Below are 25,363 nucleotides of genomic sequence, written 5' to 3' on the forward strand. Positions count from 1 at the left end.
ACAATTACTCCTGCTTGCTTTGGTCTCACTGTATTGCTTCACATGGATTAATCTGAACTAGACATTTCCATCGTTTATAGCCTTGAACAGCTGGATGGGATCAATGAACTACTCTTCAAGGCTTTTGAAGCTCCATCAGAGTTTCACAACCACTAACACAGCTCCCGAAATAAGCTGAACAGATACCCTTTTAAGCTGAGTAGTTTTCCATACACTTTATCAGCTCAAGTTAAATCAACATAACTTAAAGAGTCTAAAAATAGACTAGCAATAGTGTATTAATTTCCAGTTTTAATGTAAGCATCACAGCAATAGCTTCATATTTAGTCCCACTGTATTTTAAACACTCTCGTTAAGTCAATATTTTCTACTGCCATCTATTTCTGTTGGAATTCATTTTCTGTTGGTATTTATAAATTATTACATTTATTATTATTATATTATTTATTTGTTACATGGCTTACTGAGCAAAAAGTAAACTGGAAAAAAAGTACTGGGAAACTGGAGATGGTAGAAATATGAAGTATTTTCTCTGTATTCATGAATATTTCAGAAGCATCAACATTTTAATGAGCAAAAACCACACTCACTATTCCTATATGGTTTTATGCTTCTTATTCCACAGAAACCTAGTGTTTCAGTGAACTCACATGGAAAAACTTTAAGGAATATAGTTGTCTTTAAAATAAGTATTTCTACACACTTGCAATTTAAGGGCAGAAAATTTTAGAAGAGTCATTTTTTCCAAAAGGCGTACTTTGCAACTCCCATTTAGAAGAAATAAACAAATCGAGGTAGGCAATTTCTTCTTAAAACTTAATCAGTTTTTCATAACACCTTTTTCCCTTAGATTTGCTTCATGTTTTTAGCTGAATAATATAGACTAGTTTACTACTTAAACTAATATTGTGACTCACAATCAAAATTGCTTTTACATGGTATTTGAAACCCCAATTGCTTGAAAAGCAAACAGAAATACTTCTTTCTTTAAACAAAAGAAAAGCTATAGGGTTTCATCTCCACAGAATGCAATTACTTAAAACATATCCACGCTGTCAAAAAGTTAACAGTAGAATAAGTTTATTGACATTAAAACATATTATCTATGGATAAGGTGATTCAGCAGTCTCTCCACACAAACACCCACACCATGAGCTGAGAAAGACAGAAAACGTATATTTGCTTCTAACGACAGAAATTACTGGCATTAGAATTCTAACACATTAACTATTTCTTAGTTAATCTCATTTAAACAAACTGATCAGGCACTTAATTGAGGCTCTTTCCCTTGCTGGCTAACTGCTCCCATCATGCTTTAGAGGGAAGGGCAAAGGAGTGGCGACTGCTCAACTTTGGCTGTTACCTGTAGCCACAATTTGCTACAGAGCAGCAGAGAGGTCTCAGGTCCCCTGACTGTGCCCACATGCTCTCCACCTTGGGAAAGCATAAAGCTGGCTGGTTCTGGTGGGAACAGGATAGCAGCTCCATAGGACATGTGTGCCCACAGCGCTGCCCCTCAGCCAGGGCAGCTGCCCCCAAACAGCACTCTGAGCCATGTGAATGATGCGGACGTTCAACTCCAGACACGAATTCGGTCCGTTCTAAAGTAAACCACCAAACCACCTACAGGTAATGTGGACCAAGGTCAACTACCTTGATCTACCAATCTGTTCCAAAGGTGCCAAATTTCTCTGCATCCTAAAGAACAGTAGTACATATTTGTCATATAATTCATTTTAGTTGCTGTAGCTGAAGACTTTTTTTTTTCCCCTTACGTAAAAAGGATAGTAAATCTTTTAAAATTTGGCTTCAAACCTTATTGAGAACAATGCCTTGCAAAGGGAATTTCCATGGATTAATTACAGGAAGTGCTAATCAGTTGTCATCTTTGCCTTTCACTTCTGTGAGGAAACGTGTGGTGAAATCACGCAGGATGGGCTGAGGGCTTTGAATTCAAGCTTTTCTTGAACCCATCCCAGCCTATGCAGCTATACATTGGTATCCAAACATTCAAAGGTAGCTGGATATGGCACTAACCACACTAACTAGTAACGTATTACAGAATCACAGAATGGTTGAGGTTGGAAGGGACCTCTGGAGATCATCTAGACCAACCCCCCTGCTCAACCAGGGTCCTCGAGAGCACATTGCCCACGATCGCGTCCAGGCGGGTTTTGAGTATCTCCAGCAAAGGAGACTCCACAGCTTCTCTGGGCAACCTGTGCCAGTGCTCACTCACCCTCACAGGAAAGTTGTTTTTCCTCACGTTCAGGCAAAACTGCCTGTGGTTCAGTTTGTGCCCGTTGCCTCTTGTCCTGTCCCTGGGCACCACGGAGAAGAGTCTGGCCCCATCCTCTCGACACCCTCCCTTCACATACTTGTAGACATTGATGAGATCACCTCTCAGTCTTCTCTTCTCCAGGCTCAACAGGCCCAGCTCTCTCAGCCTTTCCTCACAGGAGAGATGCTCCAGTCCCCTCATCATCTTTGCAGCCCTCCACTGGACTCTCTCCAGTACTGCCATGTCTCTCCTGTACTGGGGAGCCCAGCACTGGACACAGGACTCCAGGTGAGGCCTCCCCAGGGCTGAGGAGAGGGGCAGGATCACCTCCCTCCACCTGCTGGCAACACGCTGCCTAAGGCACCCCAGGATCCCCTTGGCCTTCTTGGCCACAACAGCACATTGCTGCCTCATGCTTAACTTGTTGTCCACCAGCACTCCCAAGTCCTTCTCTGCAGAGCAGCTTTCCAGCTGGTCAACCCCCAGCCTGTACTGCTGCATGGGGGGTTCTTCCTCCCCAGCTGCAGGACCCTGCACTTGCCTTTGTGGAAATTCAGGAGGGTCCTCTCCGTCCACCTCTCCAGCCTGTCCAGGTCCCTCTGAATGGCAGCACAGCCTTCTGGTGTGTCAGCCACTCCCCCCAGTTTGGTATCAGCAGCAAACTTGCTGAGGGTGTGCTCTGTCCCTTCCTCCAGGTCATTGATGAATACATTGAACAAGACTGGACCCAGGAGTGACCCCTGGGGGACACCGCTAGCTACAGGCCTCCAACTAGACTCTGCACCACTGACCACACTCCTCTGAGCTCGGCCATCCAGCCACTTCTCCATCCACCTCACTCTCCACTCATCCAACCCACACTTCCTGAGCTTACCTAGGAGGATGTGATGGGAGACAGCGTCAAAAGCCTTGCTGAAGTCCAGGCAGACAACAGCCACTGCTCTCCCCTCATCTACCCAGCCAGTCATCCCATCAGAGAAGGCTATCAGATTGGTCAAGCATGACTTCCCCTTTGGTGAATCCATGCTGACTACTCCCGGTCACCTTCTTGTCCTCCACATGCTTAGTGAGGACCTCCAGTGAGCTGTTCCATCACCTTGCCAGGGCTGGAGGTGAGGCTGACAGGCCTGGAGTTTCCTGGCTCCTCCTCCTTGCCCTTTGGGAAGACCGGAGTGACACTGGCTTTCTTCCAGCCCTCAGGCACCTCGCCTGTTCTCCAGGACCTTTCCAAGATGATGCAGAGTGGCCCAGCAATAACATCCACCAGCTCTCTCAGCACTCCTGGGTGCATCCCATTGGGGCCCATGGATTTGTGGATGTCAAGTTTGCCCAAATGATCTCTAACCAGATCCTCCTCCACCAAGGGAGAGTCTTCCTTTCTCCAGCATTCCTCTCTTGGCCCCAGCGTCTGGAATTCCCCAGGGCTGGCCTTAGCAGTACAGGCTGAAGCAAGGAAGGCATTCAGTAACTCTGCCTCCTCCGTATCCTTCGATACCAGGGCACCCGCCCCATTCAGCAGCGGGCCCACGTTTTCCCTAGTCTTCCTTTTGCTATTGATGTATTGGAAGAAGCCCTTCTTGTTGTCCTTGACATCCCTTGCCAGATTTAATTCCAACTGGGCCTTAGCCTTCCTCGTCGCATCCCTGCACGCTCTGACAACGTCCCTGTATTCCTCCCCAGTGGCCTGTCCCCTTTTCCACGTTCTGTACACTTCCTTCTTCTGTCGGAGTTTTGCCAGGAGTTCCTTGCTCATCCATGCAGGTCTCCCGCCCACTTTGCTGGACTTCTTCCTCAGAGGGATGCACCTGTCTTGAGCTTGGAGGAAGTGACACTTCAATATTATCCAGCTCTCCTCGACCCCTCTTCCTTCTAGGGCCCTACCCCATGAGATTCCTCCAAGTAGGTCCCTGAAGAGGCCAAAGTTAGCTCTCCCAAAGTCCAGGGTTGCAATCCTACTCATTGCCCTGCTTCCTCCTCGTAGGATCCTGAACTCCACCATCTCATGGTCACTGTAGCCAAGGCTGCCCCCAACCTTCACATCTCCAACCCGACCTTCTTTGTTTGTTATTTTACAGTGTAGCAGCACATCTCTCCTTGTTGGCGTCTCCACCACCTTTACCATTACTTCTGCTACCTGCTGAAGTTACCATGGTTTGCTGATGGGACATCTAGTCAAAGAAGGACTTCTGGTATTTTGGTCTTGAAACTTAAGAAGAGCAAATTTCATTTTCTCTATCTATAATATTCATACTTTGTGTGTGTGTGTGTCCTCTCCTGCCAATCTGTCCTACTTCTTCCGGCATTTTACATTCTAGATTGTTTCTAGGCTTTATTAAAATGTACTGCTATTCTTTTTGTATCAGGGAAACTTCTTTTTACCATTCACATCCAAATTTACTGATATACAGTCTATTAACAGGAGTTTTAAATTCTTAATCGCCCTCTAGAACATCTTGAGTCTGACTCCTCTGCATGCGTGCGCATTCATATATTCTATTGTCTGTTAAGTATCCAACGTCCTATCTTTTTGGACTTATGTGACATAACAGCTGCCATAATTTCTCTCAAGATCTTGACATCAGTAGGATATCATAATCCCTTTTCACCTCATTTTTTAATCTACTTCTTAGACTATTTCCTCTTCAGATTGTCTAATAGGATAAAGCACCTTTCTTCGCCTTCCAGGGAGAGGAATTGGAAGGAACTGTGACTTCTTTCAATTCTAATTCGGTCATCAACCTTTGCAGTTGCACTTATAAAATATTCCCTTTCAAATTCAAAATATGATTTCAGCTTCCAACTTCTAATTGTTCAATTGCAGATTTATCTCTTTCCTCAATTGCTTTGGTCAGCTTTCATCAGGTAAAATGCAACAGTCAGAACTGATCCAATTTAGCCAGTGTGATACATACAGTCACTTTTAATTCTAAGCTTTAGCAAAAAGTTCAACAACATGTTCACGCTTCCCTTGCAAGCCTGAGTGCTAATCATAGAACCTAATTAAGCTCTCCACAATAATACATATGTCCACCTGTCACCACAACGTTGTTGCTGTTAATTAAAGCAAGAAGCCTGTGTGAGGCTGAATGATGTAAGATAATGTAACTTTTGAAACCCGTCTCCAATTTGTCCATTCACCTATCTTAAACTAATCCCTCTCAAATTCCTTAGAATTTTCTATTGAAGACTATATTAACTGATGCTGCATCAACTTTAAAGATTGCCAGCACCCTTTACTCCCTTTACTACTTTGTAAATGATATAAATTGGATATAGCAGATGTCAGAACTCTTGGCTCCTACAAGAGAAAACAAGCATGCATTGAAAACTAGGCTATATGTAACGATCTCAAACTTACAGCACTTCAACTTTTGCCAAGATTATGCAATTAAAGACTTCATTACTTAAATGCTTGCAGAGATCAGCATAGCAAAGATGATGATGTCAGCCTTACTAAAAATGCTAATTCTTTGCGTCCCACAGGGGAAAATGTCAGTGAAACTTAAAAATACAAGAAGACTTTTTATTCCACATCACTGTGAAATCAAAGTGTCAAAAGCTTACAGAATTCAGTTCACCATGCATTTGATATGGGAGCACTGAAAAAAAACGTATAGCAAAATTAACTGAGAAGCTCACATTTTAAAACAAAGAAACATATTTTTTTTTCTGCTCAAGTTCAGTAATATGAAAAATTAGATATCAAAACCTACCCAAATGTGAAATAAAGTGAGATGTAAAATATTATCTGTTTCATTATTACATTAAATCAATTCATTACTCACTCTTAAGAACTATATCTTCATATCTAACTTTTAGAAACAGGGTCAGGGTTAACTTAATACTCACTAAACCACAGCCACAGCATGAAAGGCAATTTAATATTTTAAGGTTAGGTGCTGTGTCATCTCAGTAGTTTTCAGACAAAGTTTGCTCAAGTTTTTGCCATCTCATCCAATAAAACTACAGCTTCTGGGAATAGACCATTGTATTTCTGCTGAGAATTCAACAGGAAAGTATTGCATTAATTTTCCTATTATGAGACTGGCTCCAAACAGCTAAGGGGAATAAAGCTGTAGAAATGAAACTGTATCACTAACATAAATATATATGATTTCATAGAAGCCTAGCAATCAGCGCTCTAGAATAAAATGCCATTTTGCAAAATCATTCCTCTGACCTTGTTTTACAAATAACAGATGGGACTGAACCAGACTGAAACACAAGCCCTTGCAAAGTTCCTTGCTTCTCAGAGGCCGACTTTGGCTTCTGTAACGTCAGTAACTATTCAGAATCATTTCCATACATTCACCAGTCAGTCAAACCCAGACTAGTTCACTATCACATTGGCATTACATACAAAAAGCACAAAACACACATAAAATCCTATGTACTCAATAACAAATATATTTATTAATAGAAATCTAGAAGACTACTCACCACGTGTAGAATTTTATTCTCCGTTTCATATACTGTGCAATCCTGAAAAAGCAAAGCAGAAAAGGGAGGTTAAACTCAACCATGCAATCAATTACCCTTCCTAGATTTATCTCTAAAAAGAATTGAATCATACTGGAAAGCCCTTAGGCTGAAACAAAAGATTTCTCTGTCTCAACCCGAATGTACGTAAGCAACATGTGAGATCGCCACAGAGAGGAAGTACCAATTTCTTTGCCATTCATTGTTGTTGTTGCTGCCTCCTTGAGGCAGATGATCATCTTCCTGCTCTTTACACCCTTTTGGGGCATACCAGCTGGCCACATGTACGCTGGACAGGTGGCTTCAACTAGCAGTCCCTAACCATGGAGAAAAGCCGTCTACTTCTAGAAGGAACACTGAAAACCAAAGATATTGGCAACAGCCTGAAATGTACCCTCCTGGAGAGACTCCCACCAAAAACTGTCTAAGACTCTGCAAAGCAAACAAGTTTAAAGTCACTGTACAAAAATGGCCTCTTCCCCCCCCTCATTATTTTATCTTTACTTTTGATTAACTAATCTTATTTCTTCTAAATTGTCCTCCATTTAAAGTTATGTAAAAGGGAGTCAGAAAAGCAAGCCGAACAATTGCTGGTGAGCTGAACTGACGTGTTTGCACAACCCACCAAAGGAGGGAAGTTAAAACTTAGGAAGAAGAAGTGGAACAAGAGGATGAAACACCGCCTATATACAACACCCCACACAATGGGTGGGAAGGCAAATGTGGAATGAAAAATGCAGAGGAAACTTGAGCCTGACCATCATATTATGTACACCCTGTTGGAGAGCATGTGCACATCACCGTGCCTTTATTTAGAATATAAGGCAGTTTCTATAAGAAAGACTAGCAGATGGGAAGCTGGAGGCTGCGAGAGTTTTTACGAAGGGCCAAAATCTCTGTGGACAGAGAACTGAAAGACAGGGACTAAGAAGGCAGAGAGCATGCGAAATACAGCTAACGATGGTGAAAGAACCGCTCTTTTCTAAGTTTACCGGATGCTGTATCTGTATAGTAGGTAATTCATGCAAGTTCAGCCAAATGGAGGCTTTATACCCTACCTAACAACTCACTTAAGTATGAAAACTATTCACGCTTTTCAAATTCTTTCATTTTGTAATCAGTTTTTGCAGTTAGAAAAAGAGCTTTGGTATATACAACTGTTTTAAAAAATGAAATTCTTATCCATGAAATGCTTCTAGTGTTACCCAAGCTAAGAAAAGCCAATGTGTTCTTAAGCTTTATATAAATCAAACCTATGCAGAAGTAGCAGGTTCATCAGGGAGTATTTTCCTACTAACAGCTGTTGACATTCAGGAAACATTTGCCAATGTAAAAAGTACAGCCGGAAAGAAAATCTAACATGTTTAATTATATGCAGACATCAATGAAGTATTTGCAATCTTAGCAGCAAAACACACATTTCATTGTTATATGTAGGAGGGCACATAACATTTTCAGTCTGGATACATCTATGTTCTGCATGGATTCTTATGAATCATTTACACACAGCAGGAGGGGATTGCAACATTTATACTGAAAAAAGAAGCACCTCTAAGCAGGCATAGCAAAATATCCATACTACAAATGAAATAACTACAAGTTCAACATTCAGCTTAAAAAGGATACTGCCTGATAATTCTTGCTGCTAAGGGAGGAAGGATTCTGGGTTTTTAAATGCTATAAAGGCTTATTACAAACCAGAAATGAGTGATAAAGGGGGAAGCACTGCTACTTTCTTGAAATGAAACAGTTCCATACCATCACGAAGGAAACTAAAGAAATATGGTTATTTCTGACAAAACAATAGTATAAATAACATTTCTGAATCTACAAAGATAGCAAAGACAGTGCAAAACTTCACAGGCGTCCTATCTAACCAAGGAACGAGTACCGGTGGCATCGCCCTTAAATTCTCTCCTCAACACACACGCATCCAGGGGCTGAGGAGACAAATCACTAAATGAGCCTATCACATACAGGACTGCTGATTGTTGGACTTGGTGTTACATCTTCCTATTCAGGCAAGTGGAAAAATAACAATTTGAGTTCAGTAAACCATAAAAGACAGAAATTGGAGGAAAGTAAACCTAATGCGCTAGGTAAGAAACAATTCCAAAATATACTCTTTTCCATACATAAATGACTAAATATTATAAGATAAATAACTAAACACTATTCAATCCTTAGCTCAGTGAGATGTGCAGGAATGCAAAGCTCTATGCCATCACAGCCTCAAGCAGCCCTGGAGTGCAGGAACCAAAGAAACCTCTGAAAGGTCACCAAGCTGATCCCTGCATTGTCGTGAGCTTGTTTTAACTTCCTGCAGCCATCCCCAGAGTTGCGTGGCGAGACCGCTTTTGAACGATCCCAAGAGCAAAAACTGCATGTCGCTTTCATTCCTAGTGAACACTTTATTTCCCCTCAGATTTTTTTTTAAGTCTCTCTACTGCTTTGTGCTTTATTTTTAAGCGAGCGATGAAGACACTGAGCCCACCCTCTTTAAGCATCCCTTAGGTAGAAGGATAAACTGAATACTTATTACTGGGGGCCTTTACCATTTACAACTATTGCCTTTTCATACCCATTTCATTTCAACTAAACGAGTTTAAACCACTTGAGAAGAATAACAAGAGTCACTAACTACACATTTAGAACTAAATTTGTGTTCGTAATAGCATACCACCCACAGCTGCAGAACTGCTCTTCCTTCCGTGCCGAGACCATGAAACCAGATCTTACTGCTGAAAGGTCTGCTTCGATACCTGTTCAACCACAGTATCAAAACATTGCAACCGGGGGAGAAACAGATCACAAATAAGTTTAACGTCAACTTTTTCCTACTTTAGAAAAGCAGCACAAAGCTGTCACCCGCAACCAAGCTTTGCTCCTCTGCAAGGTCACAGTTCACTAGTCTCGTAGCAAAACAAGACTGTGATTACCCCAACTTGAAATACACATATGCAGAAAGGGGAAGATCTTTTGTTATTACCTTTTTATTCTCTGAACTTCACAAACGTGTATGCTGACAAGCTGTAACTAATGCTGGGCTATTTGATCTTCCTCTAACCAAACAAACAAAACTGCAGCTCAAGCAGCAGAAGGTTGTTTTCTAAACGAGACATTAGTAGTGCAGATTGCTTAAAAGCAGCAAGGAGTGGTTCTTTTTTCCCCTATGCCTAGAAATGGTGTGTCAATGTATACTTCCTAAAGATTTAGTCAAATAATTAGTCAATAGCCATTTCAAAGAAAAGGGGGCAGAATCATCTGCAAACAAAGAGAAACAAAATGGGAATATAATGGCACGACTTAATTACTAACGTCAGGTTTTCACGGTCACTCTTCCAGCTCTGCCTCATGCATCAAAAATGGCAAAAGTGACCTTAGTAGAGACAGTTGGAAGCATATTAAGATACCAATAAAAGGGAAATATAATTCCAAAACTGGGAAAGAAAAATTGCAGTAGGAGAAGAAGTTAAAAAGACCAAGAACATCCCATAACACCCAGGGAGAGGGTCAATGCACTTTCAGTCCTATTATACGCTGAAAATCTTTGCGTAGGACTAGTAAGGCTTATGCTGCACTTCAGCTGAGAGGCATCACCTAGATGGCATTTCTTCCAGAACTTCTAACCTTCACAGCCACAATTCTGCATTATTTCTACAAATATTACAAGTTTCATCTGCAAAGATCCTAGCACAATGTCGTAAGCAATAATTATCAAAGCCATTTACTATTAGATATATTGAATTAAGACAGCAGCACTGACTGGTGAGAACACTGTCAGACGTACACATCCCAGCCTGCCCTCAGATACGGCTAGAACATGCCACATGTGAGGTAACATAAAATATACAAATATTTGTGGATTTGATTTTCCAAAAACAATGCTTATGATGCTTTACTTTTCCAGGTCATTTTCTTTCTCCCTCACTGCTGTTGCCTTCATTTTAAACCTCTACCTTAGCATGTCACAGAAGCAGGGAAGCGGGTTAGCTAACAGTACTTTTTCTACTCTTTGATCCTTTTCTTTGCACCAGAGTTGATTAAATCTCAACTCAGAATGTTAAATATGGAGAGCATGCTACTGCTCACATACACTCACAGGAGAAAAAAGTTCTTATAGTTCCCTAGAACTATAAATACAGGATAATATTCAACAGAAAACACTTCTATTTCTGCATATATATGTTCCGGTTTTCACATCCGAGTTGGCAACCAGTCAAATTACCTTTTGCAATTACCCATCAAAGACTTCTCCTCTTGGGGTACTTACAGGCTATAATCTTGAAACCTAACAACCTTATTATTATTACTACCATTATTATTGTTTGTGGTTGTGCCTCATTTTCTAGGCAGCTGTTGCACTGCACACTTTCTGGCAGTGTTAAGTTCCTATCAACTCTATGATTTAACTTCAGAGTAAAGTTACACTACCTCAGAAAATAAGAAACAGATACATGTATATAGCTGAGTGATACCAGAGGGGAGAATTGCAGAATTATGCTTATTAGTTGCTTAAAAATACACAAGATAAACCAACATTTCAGCACCCCTAGTAATTCTTAGATGAGAGTGCTCAAGAGAGGGCTAGGACTTCTTTCCCTGCACTTTCTTTGCCAGCTTTATTTGTTCATGTATTTAGTCATCCTAATTTATTTTCTTCCTCCAAGGCAAGGAAATCTAGGCAGAACTCATTCATAAGCAGATTACACGGTTGTCAAGAAGAAAATTCAGATCTCCTGCTTCCCAGGTAACATGTTAGCCAAAAGATATCCTCTCTGAATTCACACAACATTAGCATTGCTCAAAAGCAGGCTGCACAGCACTACAGTGCTGGAGTTAACTGGAGCAAATCACAAGGACAAGAGCTTGTCATGAGAGCGTTTGTTCTCCAGGCAGCTTTTGAGCTGTCTATGACGGAGCTTCCTCACTGTTCTTTTGGTTGCTGTTGTTTGTTTTTCTTTGCAGTCCAACTGAATATACATGAAGGCTACTTACATGTGGGTGTTTGCGCATTTAGCACTCTTTCTACCTGTCTTTAGCTGATAAAACGTACACAAGGTTGGGAACATAATTTTTACAATGGTGGTGAAATTGCTGGGGAAATGCATCCTTCATGAGCAATTCCACCCATCTTCCATGTCTAGTTATAAGAAGACAACAACTAGATTTTAAGTAGTGCTTAAAAGCAGATGTCTCAGAGAACTGCTGTCACCATTACTCAAAAGTCACGCAAAATGTTCTAAACTATGTTCTAAACTATGTAACTACAGTTCTCCATTTGTAACAAAAATAAGGAATTACATTATTCCTGAAAGAAGGCTCAGACTCTCAAGCACTGGCAAACCTTTGGTACAAAATCTCTCTTGAGTAATGTACCCATTTGTTGGAAATAAGCCAAGCAATCCTTTAAATCTCTTTGCTTCTCAAACTGATTAAAACTGTAACGGAATCCTTTAATACGACTATGTCAAATGGATAGTTAGTAAGCATTGCTACTTAGCAACAATGAAAAATAATTAAATGGAGAAGGCTCAGACCATAACTCCCTATCCCTTCATGCTCAGCACTGCAACCCCAAAAATCAGTTGTTCTGGCTTCAGGAAGTCCTCTGTGAGCTTGATCAAGTGTCACTGGCTCAAGGGAATTTGTGCCACTGGCTCTAGGAAGGCTCATTTTGTTTGAATTATGCCCAATTTAACTATGGCAAGAGAGCTACAAGACTGAGATTGAAATCTTAAAAAAAGGTTCTCACAAACAACAACAATGTTCTTTAAAACAATAATGATGAGAAATTCTAAAGTTTTGCCAAAACATGAAAAAAAAAAAAGCTGTAGCTGTAGATTCATTTAACTATTACTCTTTGCTGCTTTTCACCTACCAAGACAGGGGTACGTAACTTCCAAATAGGTACAAAGGCAAGATAGATGCAATCAATTCCAGTCTTTCACTACTTAAAACAGAAAACACATGGAAAACACATGTAATGCAACTGATGACAGAATTAAACAAGAAGAGTTTTGAGGCAATAAACTTGCTCAATATGGTACAGGCTATGGAAAATGTTGCTGTGTTCCATGAAGCGTAATGGATAGCAAACTGAAGGCTGTTAGGGAACTCCACTGCCCAGTCTGTGATTTACAGGTGTGCCATGAGTAATTACTGGAATAATAAAACCCAAAGTGGCAGATACGCAGATCTGTTCAAATCCCTCCTCTCCAAAAAAACCCCCAAAACAAAAACTCTTAAATATCCCCAAAGCTATAAAGCTGGCAAGCAGACAATACTCTTCTCTGCCAACAGGTAAAGGACTAGGAACATGACACAGTCAGAGGCTTCCTGGTGCAGTGGTTTACTGTGTCTTTGAGTAGAAAAGGCCTAGCAGGGCTTTGGGAGGAAAAGGTGTGGCCCTGGGGGATGCTGGCAATTATAAATGTTTGGAAGAAAGACAGGGCTGCAGAGGAAGGGCAAATACCCTTTTCCTTTCCAGGCGAAAGCAAATAAAAATGCAAATAACCAAAATGTAATAGCAAGGTTTTTCTTAAGCTATCTACCAACCCAGTGCTGGTACAGGCAATCCTTGGCTGCTGCCACACAAAAGGAATTTTTCAGATCACACAGCCATTGTTAAAAATGTACACACTACTTATAAGCTGCCTTCCCAGAATGTGTGCTTTCCCTAACTTTCTTCCCACCAAACTTCTCCCTGAAGAGTCTCCCACTGAGGTTGCGTCTCCTCCCTGAGCCCGCCGCGGGCCCAGGGAGCTCTGTCCTCAGCTCGCCCCTCTTCTACAACCCATTCCCTATTGCTCGGCAGCCTCCAACAACCATGCTGCTTTAATTATCATCCCTGCGCTGATGATTCACAGATCTCTCGTCCCTTCTGTTCACATTCGCAGCTCCGAGTCTCCTGCTGGATATACGCCACCAGCCCGAACGCAGCACTCTGAAAAGCTGAAATCACGTTTCTCCCCGCGTCCCCCTCCTTCCCCTATCTCTGTCAACAGCTCCGCCACCTTCTGTCCCACCAGCTCACAACCTGGGTGCCATTTTCAACTCCTCTTCGCTTCCCACACAAATCCTGTCGATTTGCTTCCCACTGCCGTTCAGAAACACTGCTTTCCTTCTCCACTTATGCTGCAGTTATTCAACCCCTGCAGCTTCCTGACACAGGGTCTATGGCGCCTTCACGCTGTTACTGCTCCCCGCGCCTATACATTTCAGCCAGGGTTCATCCATATGTGGAGCAACCCACTCTGTCCTCCCCCAGCAGAAGCACACATCAGAGCCTATGGAGACGGTGGAAAACAGAACAGCAAGTACACACCATTTAAGATATTAAGGGAAGAGAAAAATTCTCCACTGTGAAAAATATGTCAGCTATTAAATAAATGCTACATAAAAAGACATTTCCTACGCGTCCTACACAAGCTAACATGCTTCTGAATGTCCAGAGCCTTTCCTTGAATATTTCATGAAACTGCAATTCTCTTTTAAGTTCACAACACTTGTGTACAAACTAATAGCAATTACCCAGCTTACAGAGTACAAAGAATTGCTTTAATATTATTTAAACAATCTGTACGGAGTGGCACCTATCACCATAGTAACAGAATTCTTCATGTAAAAATTAAACACAACTTACATAAATCACCCACAGATCAAGCAACTACTAGGAAAAAATTGCTCTCTAGATTAGTAGAGATGCAATGTGTAAACGAAACGCTTTTCTTCTACCTTTCTGAAGTCATTTTCCATTTCCAGCTATTTCTCCCCTCCCTACTGTAAAGGACTCCATCTTGCTTTCCTTTGGCATCTGGTCACATATTAGTTCTTACTCTGCATATAGAAAGTAACACTCCTTCCTAATATAGTATTTCTAAAATGAGCTGGTATACTTTTAGGCCAGAAGTCATAGCAAGTATTTCTGCACTGACAAAAATCATATTGGTACTTGCCCATATCCTGCGGGATTCTACATGGTCTAAATTGCATTTCAGCTCCTGAGGTGATTTCTCTATGTAGAGACTTTTTCAGTTAGCAGGTAAAAAAAAAAATTCCAGTGCAACTATCAACAGGCAAGAGCTTGGAAATGAGGCAAGAATGTTCCACCTAAGGGAGAAATCTAAACCCAGAACACCCCTTTTTTCCACTCCTCTTATCCAGAAAAATTATTGTCAGACATCCAAAACTAAATATTCTACACTGACATGCAAAAAATAGTTTGCAGTAATATCAGTCTGCTGTGCCAGTTCTTAAGTTTCCCATGTCACTTCCAAGACTATTTAAAGGTAAATAACTTCTCAGTTTTCTACCTTTGTTTTTCCTTCACTATTGTCTTTGATAATCATTCTGATCTATAAAATACAATTGCAGCAAAATGTTTCAAGATGTATAGAGTGCCTGGCTTATTCTGCCACAGAGGAAATAAAATTAAACATCATTATTTTTTCTCAGGTTCTATTAAGTAGATGGTATCTCAGGCTCAGCTATCACTTGAACATTTCGTATCGGATCTTCTGAAATTCTTGAGGTATTTTTAATAGATTTAAGCAAATGAACACAGATATATCTCACATATTACCTTCCCAAAATAAGCTTGACCCTGTACTTTTTTTCGTGCTCAAAGCTCCCACTAGCTACCTAGCAACACACAGTTTCTGTGATTCACCACACTGAAGTTGAAATCCTGCTTCCCTTCACTGGGTTACAAAGACTAGAAAGAGAAACCAGAGCTTCCAAAGTATTAGTCTTCACTTCTACTGATATGATGATATAATCATAACCCAATGTCATTAGTGATTAAATTTAGCTTTTATGAAGAGCAACGCAGGAAGCATGGCACATATTCTCTGTCTGCCTCCATCTAAATGGGATCTGGGATGCTACTCAGCCAGCACTGACACAGCCACCACATGGTCACTCTGAGGAAAAAAAAGCACAAGTTTTATTTAAAAGAAACTTATGAGACAGCAGAATACATTTTTGATCTCTCTCTACACTTGACTTGAATTTCCATGGCCTTTCTGCTACGTTCTGGTAGTGCTTCCCATTGTGTGGATCAATTAACCCAAGCAGCCCTTGCTCTTTCACTGTCACCTTGACCCACTCTGGCTCCTTTTCTTGGAAAAGTCTAATAGCTACATCACTTTCCCAGAATATATTCCATCAAAAGGTGCCTTCTTTTTTTCCTCAAACTATCCTGCTTTGTGTTTCAATTTCCCCCATGTTCTGAGGTTGCCAATCGTTAATCTGGAAGAAAAACAAACAAAACAAACCAACATCAACCCCTTTTTTGCTTTCTGGTCACTAAGCTTATGTGTTCAACAATCGTATTTTCTCCCTCCCCCCTAATCATAAGGAAAAGAGACTACTTCCTCTAAGAATCAAAAAGAAAACCAAGGTCACAAATTCACAGGGCTGCAGGGGGTAGGGTTTTATTAAGGTATACAGTGACTTCATAAGCTACTTTGAAAATGTCAAATCACAGACTACAAAAGTTTAGGAAAAAACTCTTTACAGTATATATCTCAGTGATAATGTGTGAGGCATGAGATATTTTTTAGCAGTGGCTTATATCCCCACAGACTATGAATATGTTAACTTTTGAGCACTTAGTGCCTAATCCGAGCTCAAAAAGGACTCCGAAACTTAACTCTAAAGATGGTAATATACCTACAAGTAGCTACTTCAAGAAAGAAATTACAGAACAATAGCAGAAATAAACTATCAGAATCAGAAAAAGCCATCTATGTTAAGCACCTCAGGCACTTTTACATTACATTAAATTACATAGGAAATTTTCTATAAAATGTGCTGTACAGAAATAAGCTACCCTACTTTCAACAAGAGGAAAACATTGCTAAAGAGCGTAAATTCAAGCTGCTTTGATATTGCTTTTTGTAAACAAAAGCCATTTTCATATTTCCAACAATCCTTTAACTTCTATTGTACCTTATACATTATACATTGACTTCTAAATGTGAAGAAAACAGCTGCACGGGATAATATGCTTCCTGAAACTCCAGTACTTCTGAGTGCTGCTTTGAACCTTGTGCAACAGAAAATCTTGCATAAGATCAGCAGTTGAAGAATACAAAGCTACTCTAAATTTCTGTCAATATTATTTTCAATGTGTTACAACTTTCTCATATACATATATATATATATAATATATAAAAATAAATAATTTGGATTCCATGTATGATAAGTAGACATTGCCTGGATATTTTTTCCTGTAGGTCTTTTTCATTGTTTTTAACTTTTAAACACATTGATTTACCTACTGACACATTTGTGCACTTATTAAAAATGGAGCATTTTATATAAATGCTGCACCATAAATATATATTTTAAATTCCAAGATATGGCTTCCTCTCCATGAAATATCTTTATTAAAAAAAATTTTTTTAAGGGTGATTATTTACCAAAGGAGGATAAGAAAGATTTTCCTGGAAGTATCTGATAATGAAGTTGAGGTGGAAGGAAGAACTTTTAAATTAAAAACTTTAAAATTTAATATATAACCTAATTTCCATCAAGCACATCTTGCTTTGAAAATCTCAACAATCTGGAAGTGCAAAGCAGCTTTTTAATAAGGACCCAATCAAACGTTCACACCATTAAACTATTAAAGTGCACTTTATTAGTTAAGAATACCTGAGAAATAATTATCTAGTTAATATGACCTTACATTCAAAGTTTTAAAGCTATATTTAGCAAGTCCTTAAAGTCCTTAATAACTAGGACTTCAAAACAAAAGTGGCAGAAATTGGGAAAAGTGGGATTGTGGTAGAAAAGATTATATGTAAGATACTTTCTAACCATATTACTGCTCCTAAGGTTATTCATTATTCTTCTGCATGCAGGTATTTGATGCTGCCCAAATAAAATTAACAGAATCATTCTCTAGCAGGCATTTGCATCCTGTGTTGGGAGGGTGGAGTGTCTAAGAGAGTAAATTCCCTTTTTCTCCTTTTAATTGAAAAATTAGCTTGCACATATTTTCTCAGTGAGGCTTAATATTTGAAACATTCAGCGCATAACTTAAAGCCATTTGGTTGTAAAAAAAAAATGCGATGACTAACCCTTCTTAAAACACATCACTTAGATTTCCAGTGTCATAGAAAAAAATTGCACTACTCAAGAAGTAATTTGTGATCCTCTTCATTATCTTTTATTCTAAAAATTCAGCACGCAGGGTACTTCTGGATGTGCTCTGTATTAGGGCTTTCAGGTTAAAACCCTAGCTACCTGTAAGTCCAGGCAGAGAGGCAGAGTTTTTTAGGGTTTTTTTTTTTTTTTTGGTCTTTCCCACTTATCTTCCCTCTTCCCTCCTGGCTGCTGCCTCCCCAGCTGCAGCACTCAGGTTCTCACTCTTCGTAACCTGAAATCTGAGTTCACCTCCCAGAGTTGCTGCAAGGCAGAGGAGGTCAGGAGTATATCCTGTGACAGCAGTGCAAGCTAAATCCATGTCTGCCAAGTGACTGGTCTCCATCTTCACTCCTGTCACAAAGGCAGTAAGCTACCTTGGTGTAGCTTACTCAAGACATTAAGGTTGTGAGATTAACTAAAAAAAAATCACAGCAAATCATTGTGAAAGGTGATCAACGAAAGTGAAAAACTCAAGTGCTGCAAGATATCACTACTAAACAGGAATTGCAAGATCCATGGTGTTTATCAGTAAAGCTTTCTTTAAACGTCTAATAACTTATAAATCTGAAGACAATATGAAATTAGACTTCTCAGATATTCCCAAGATTTCCATGATTTTAATCCCCCAAAAGAAAGCTTCCTTACTGAAATCTTAGTGGGTTTCTTAGGAATAACAGCACTGAGAATGACAATAAAAGCTACATACAGATTGCCTAAGAAAGCAATAAATCTTTTGCTTCTTCCAGCTATCGTTGTAGCTACTGCTGCCTTTTTGAAAAACAAAACAAAACATACTTGAATGGGTAGGTCTCAGGGAGAAAGGGAGACAGCATGTGAGCTGCGAGCACAAGGAAACGCTTGCAAATATCATGATAGTCTCACAGCTTTGTCATTTAAATCTTTTTTTTTTCCTGTATTACACTGTAGGGGGGGAATTTGACTATAAAAATGAAACAACACCACAAGCCTTAAATTAAATAAGCCATCAGCAAGGAGGATGGAATATTAAGAGTGAAAACCTGCAGGAAGCACCTATGAAACAATATCCTGAAGTCCTAAGGGGGAGGAAAAAAAAATCCCTAAGCCAAAATAGAACAGCTGCATAAAAGCAGATGATTAGTATGAATGCAAAGCAGGTTACAATAATAACTTGCACTGCTCTGAGGGACTGACTTGCAACGGCAAGTACCCACTGGGCACTCATCTGTTAGTTGGGTCCTGGGCAATGTGCAACACAAACAGAAAATGAAACAGTTAAAATAAAAAGTATGCACTATGCTGCATTATATTGCAAAGGCTGTCTCTAAGTAGGCATTATAACTCTAATTTTTCTAATTATTTAAAGGTTAAAGCACAGAAATACAACAGATTTTCCTAGATTGTATACTTATAATGAGAGAGCAGTTTTTCTGCCAATTTTTTCTTCATTATCCATTTAGTACTGATAACAGGGAAAGAAAACTTCACCCTGTGAAGAAACACTGACATTACAATTAGCCTCAAAACCTGCAAAATAATACAAGCCAGCCAGCTTAATTTTAATTTTTTTCACATCTTAAATAAAGAACAGTTTTTAGTTAATACATCTGAAAATTGGTTGTAAGTAAACAACACAAAAAATTTCAGATTCTCCCAGTGCTGAGTTGCTAAAGTAAATAGCAGAGTATGACTGTCCTAAGAAAATGTACCGATTGCATGTTTATGTTTTTAATACATCATTAGGCATTATGAAATCTGTAGCTAGCGTTACATAAGCAAATTGTAACATTGCTTTCTGTGGGCCTCTTATAAACCAAAAAAATTCTTTATAAATTAAGTTATAAATTAGTGAAGCACTATAAAGTACTTCATACACAAGAGAAGAGGGATTCTGAGATTGAAAAACACCTGATAAGGCAATGTTGAGACATTCATTTTAAAGCCTTAAGAAAGCACAATGAGGATTTTCGGTGTGTTCAATGATCATATAAAATAAAAGCTCAGTGAAGGCGTTTTGAAGTGCTATGATGGAATGCGTTTGTTTTAAGTAGAGCTCAAACCACATGTGTTTGGGACTAGTAATGGAATTTTTCATTATCATTCTTCTGAGTGCAGCCCAATTGAATTTCAGAATATGCTTAAAATTTAGGTGCACAAATACTCCTTTTGACTTCAAAGTATGGATTCATGTACTGAACTGCTTCTAGATTGGGGAATCATGTCAGTTTTGGCAAAGATAAGATTTCTTTTCTCCCAAGGCATTAAATAATAGCATTTGCTCTCCGTGTATACTGTTCGAGGACCACAGACGAATTAGCAGTGTCATGGATAAGGATGATTTTGAAAGAAAGCAAACGATATTGAGCTAAATCCTGGGAAACACTGCAGTGGTTGATATTTTACCCACTTTCTCATTGACAGTGGATATGCGAAATGGATCAGAGGGCTCTTCCCCTCACTTAAAAAGCTAGACAGCCATGCATTGCTACGTTGATAGAAAATGAACAGTATGGCCAAGGGGCAGGGATGCCCCTACGCACTCCTTTCAGGGTAATGATTCTGACAGTACGAGTGCAAAACAGCAAATAAAAGCACACTCAACACAAAAGCCAGCCAAAAAAAAACAAAGGCCCAAACTCTTCTTCTGCAGCCACCACCGCTTACACTCTGTCGCAGCTTGAGTCTGGGCAATGGTGAGAAGCCCGGCAGGGAGTGCAGGATAGCAGGATGGGACTGGGGAAGCTCCCTGTACCTTGGTGCAGGAGGCAAAAATGCTGTGTGGATGGTGGGGAGGCAATAATCCACCATCCACCTCTGCCTCAAAATACGTGAACATAATTGGGAGAAATTGATAGAATAATAATAATAATAATGAAGAAGAAAATTAAGAAAAATTTGAACACATAGACACTAGCAGTACTGCTCTTCTCCAACACAGGGGGAATGCAAATCGAACTATCTTTAGCATTGTACAGATTTGTGAGAGGGTCAAAGAAAAACGTATTTCTTGTGTAAGACGGAGAGTATCATCAAATAAAGTCATGTCAAGAGGCCACAGGAGTTTAACATTGCTCGAACTGGAGTGATGCATCTGATGATGGGAAAAATTTCCTCAGTGCCCCTACCTAGCCTACTTTCTTCATTTTCCTCCGTTCCACGTACTCCTTATTATGGTCATTATTGACTGTAGATAGATCACTGTCACCAGCAAGAAATATAGCAGGTTGCGCTGAAGAAGAATGATAGCTCTGACTCTTTTCATTGGGGATTGAACTGCTTGAACTGTAAACAAGCCCTCAAGTTTCTAACCCCAGCTTCCAACTCCCTCAAACATGAATTGCAAGGCCCATTAGCTTATACAGTCTTTTTTTTTTTCTTTTATTCAAACTGAACTCTGTTGGACTTGCTGAGCTCTACTTTTAAGTAAAGAACACCAGATATTCATAGAAATAAAACAATAGAAAACCAAACCAGCAACAATCCATAACGGGTAAAATAACCAGCAGCAATGAACAGGCTCTTTTCGTTTACTAAAATCCCCGCAAAATGCAGGATTTATTTTCTAATCCCTCATGCCATTTATCCCCTAGGCAGTTATCATAACTGTCAAAAAAAGCAGCCTTCAGATTAGCATTTTCAACAAACAAAAACAATTCTAGATAAAACGGTGCAGATTCTCTTGATAGTCTAAAACTAATTCAAATTTCCCTGTAGAATGGGCATTCATAGCTGATCTCCAAACACTATAAACCTAGATAACATATAAGGTTATTAAATGAGCTGATATACGCAAATCAAAAGAAATCTGAAAATAACTGATTGCCATCCTTTCAATTATAAGAATATTGGAGAATAATAGGATGGATCTCTGAAACACTTGCATCAGGGTAAAAGATGATGCTCAGTAGAACATGACTATTTTAATTTCCTAGGTTAATTCTAATGCAGTTGATATCAACGCTAGTTTGAACTTGCAACAGAAAAGACTTTACGCTTTTACCGGAATAGGCAAAGACAGGGACAGATCCAGCCCATATACAGAGGTGCAACAAAACGGCTGGGGAAGGCTCTCTAGACAGGACTCCCAAATGAAGCCTGTCAAGCAAGTGCTTCTCTGTATCTACTTCTGGCTTTCTTGAAGGTGGACTGTACAAAAATGTCTATGTCATGTTCCAGCCTCATGGGGACACGTGCCATCTTTACAAAAGCCCAGATGGTATGAACTGCATGAAAGAGTAGACAACCAAACTCCAATACATACAGATCTTTTGAGCCAACAAGTTAATTAAAAGTTATTGACAAATATAAGAAATTAGATAAGCAAATTATCAAATAGATTTTGCAAATTTATAGTAATGATATTAGACTAGAGAATCTAAGATGAATTTCAGTACTGAGACGTGCAGAAGTGTAGACACAGCATAGTCCAAGCCAGCACTATAAAAACGGGAAGCACAGTTTTTATAAAGCATTTATTAAACACTCGTATTCCCTACTTTATATTAGAAAAGGATACAGAGTAACACAACTGTGTGAAAAAGTGACTGGTCATTTACTATTAGGCAAGAAGAAACTAATTAGACGTATAAGCAGATGGTCTCATACCTGTTGTACAATTGTTGTTAGTTCCAGACAGAGCTGTATGACATTATTTCTTGTTACCGAGTAATCTGTCACAGCAGCAAAAGGTGATCTAAAAAAAAAGAAAAAAAGAAGGAAAAAAAGTGTTCAACAGCACTGGCATATTTGCACTTTCTTCACTGGTGCATAACGCATTTAGCACATACAGTCTTTTAACAGTGATTCTTGTCTAGCGATAGTAAAAGCACACAAAAAATATCTAAAATCTACTACTAGAATTGTAAAATACATATTCCTGGAAAATGCTCAACTCCTCTTAGTTTTGTAGGGTTTTCAAAGTTCCTCTTCAAGAAGCCTCATTTATAAAAGCACCATCATCTCACAGCCTTGCAGTTTACTTCTGGACGGCCCTCACTTCCCCAGACAAGCCTACTTTGCCTTCTGCAGCAGTTTTCAAACACCCTGACAAAGGCAAGCACAGGTATTGCTTCCATTCGTGACATGAGCGGTGCCCAGACATGAATAAGCTCAGAAAAGCATCTGGCTGATTCACTGGGAGTCTTGGGACCTGACCTAATAGCTGGTGAAATTACTGGAGGGAGTTAGAGGAAGTAAAACTTTTAGCCAAAGGGGAGAAGAGCATTTCCAGCTAGAGAGAGATGAACAGAGATGAACACTCAGAAGAAGCTGCCAAGGCTAAACTAGGGGCACAATCTAACATCCCAGTAGACTGGGCTATAATCAGAAGGGCTTAGTGAGAGGAAAATGTAATCCAGCATTTAAAAAGGTCACCTACGTGCATTCAACATCTTAAAGCTCCATGTTAAAGTGTTTTAAATGCCTATCTGCCTAGAAGCTTGTTTGTTTTCTCTCTTATCACTTGAGCTAATAAAATATATTGCTTTTTTTTTTTTTCTGTATAGCCTGCCTTATGCAAAACTTTCACGGCATTTGATTTCTTCTCATCCTCTTTTACAGTTCTAGAGGCATTGCTAAAATATATTTTATTAGTCGGTGTGGCAGTCCTCTGGCTTTTGTACTGCAGGTCTGTGCTGTTCAACTATTAGGTCTATTTTCTATATTCAAGAAGCAGCCAAACACTAGGCAGGACTGGTACTTTCTGCAAGAGGAGTCAAGATTTTGACTTCATTAGCATTGCAGGTGAGGTTTTACAGACATTAATAGCTTTGCAAAGGTGGTACTCCCCCCTAATACACATTCTTCAAACATTTTAAAACAGAAAAGGTAGCAAAGCACTGCAAGGATTATAATATCTGAACAAACTACCAATAGCTCACCCAGGGCGCCAAGACCTCTGCAACAATATTTAAAAGTGGTGGCATTTCAATTAAGCTGGGTGACAAGACCCTTCCCCAGCTGTCTTCTTCCATCACTTCTTAGAGCATACATATTTATATATGCCTTTAACAGTTTTACAATGCCAGTTGGCATTACACCTTCCTCACTTAAACCTCAAGACAAGTTGCCAGTACAAAGAACTCAGTTATAACCATGTCTGAATGGTAACTGCAAATATAGATTTGTTTTATTTTTATAACTTTTTTTTTCCATATGCAGAATTACTGAAATGTTAGCACATTTGGAACTGTCCATTAGTAAGCCCATGGGGGCTTCTCTATCTCTCCTGATTTTCCTAATGCTGCCTTTCCTTTCCAATGCTGGCCTGATGGTTGATGGTTCACAAGATGAAACGAGCTTTAAAGCTGTCAGACTTGACTAGGCACCTCAATTTGCTGTAATACAATCAACCAACAATATATACTTTCTGCTCACATTATGTAAGGAGAAGAACAGTTCATTCTCTTCAAAATAAGCCTGCAGAAACTGGAAGGTAGGTAGAGTTCAGGAAACCTAAAAGCAGTCCAACAGTGAGGACACCATAGATAGCACGTGGGTAAGGTCCAAAAGGCACTTGACAAAAGCTATTTGCCATAGAGTTATAATTTAAAGTGCAAGTTTTATGCAGTACATGGCACATGCACAGTAGATGCATACTATACTAGGCCTACTCACAGACACATGCTCAGAGCATTACTGAGTTTCAGGAGATGTGTGAGCTTATTAAAGGATAAAAGTTAATTGAACTGCTTGGTTATGAACTATAATTGTGTTAAAAAGTACTTTAGCCAAGATCTTAAAAAAAAAAAATTAAAAAAATATATTTTTCCTTTCAAAAATGTGACTGTTGAGATTCTGAAACTGACCTGAAACCTTGAATTAAAAAAGTCATTTTCACTTATGAACTCGCTATTACTTAAAATGAAAGAAATCAAGCCAGCAAACGGTATTATTTTACTTTAAGTATGGATGTTAATACAATTTGATCCTCAAATTACACAACTGGAATCTAGTTGACATTTCAAAGCCTCCAGCATTTCTCTAAACAAAATTGCATGGTAGGCTTTGGCTTCTGATATTGCATGCTCTTCTCTCATACTTTTACAATTTAGTTTGGTTTCACGGTTCATGAGGAAAACAATGACATTTTTAGCATTATTGCTCTTAATGAATGTTAGAAAGGTCCCCAAAAAACTTGGTTGACATTAAAAAACAAGCAAAAGGACTGAAACACCGCTCATTTTTGTTACACTGAAGTGTAACATCAAAGACTTACTGAAAAAACCACAGAAGCTGGCAGCAATGGTGGCAGCAAGGGGCAAAGTATACTAAAAATCAATAACCAATATGTAATATTTTGAAAAACACCTCACGACTTGGATGGATAAGGTGACGGGTCCATATAACACAGCCTTTGCTCCTGGAGAAAATGCAGGGAGTCCCTGAGCTGCCTCCTCTGCGGGTCTCCGCAGCTTATAAACTGATCCCCTCCCATCAGTTTGCACCAATGCCTCTGGGGGGTCACGCTGC

The 25,363-nt window shown here is 39.6% G+C and overlaps 1 protein-coding gene across 7 annotated transcripts in view; it reads right to left on the reverse strand.

Annotated features, from left to right (window-relative positions):
* Positions 1–25,363, reverse strand: part of CNKSR2 (connector enhancer of kinase suppressor of Ras 2) — a 225,655-nt gene that overhangs the window by 139,050 nt on the left and 61,242 nt on the right. For all 7 annotated transcript variants that reach the window (XM_068918107.1, XM_068918098.1, XM_068918117.1 and 4 more), the window contains exons 4-5: positions 22,499–22,586; positions 6,722–6,763 (exon numbers count right to left, since the gene is read on the reverse strand). In XM_068918107.1, the coding sequence (XP_068774208.1) occupies positions 6,722–6,763; positions 22,499–22,586 (130 nt within the window). The remainder of the gene's footprint in view (positions 1–6,721; positions 6,764–22,498; positions 22,587–25,363) is intronic.

Source organism: Struthio camelus, chromosome 1 (genome assembly GCF_040807025.1).
Source record: "Struthio camelus isolate bStrCam1 chromosome 1, bStrCam1.hap1, whole genome shotgun sequence".
In the NCBI taxonomy this organism is placed as follows: Eukaryota; Metazoa; Chordata; class Aves; order Struthioniformes; family Struthionidae; genus Struthio; species Struthio camelus.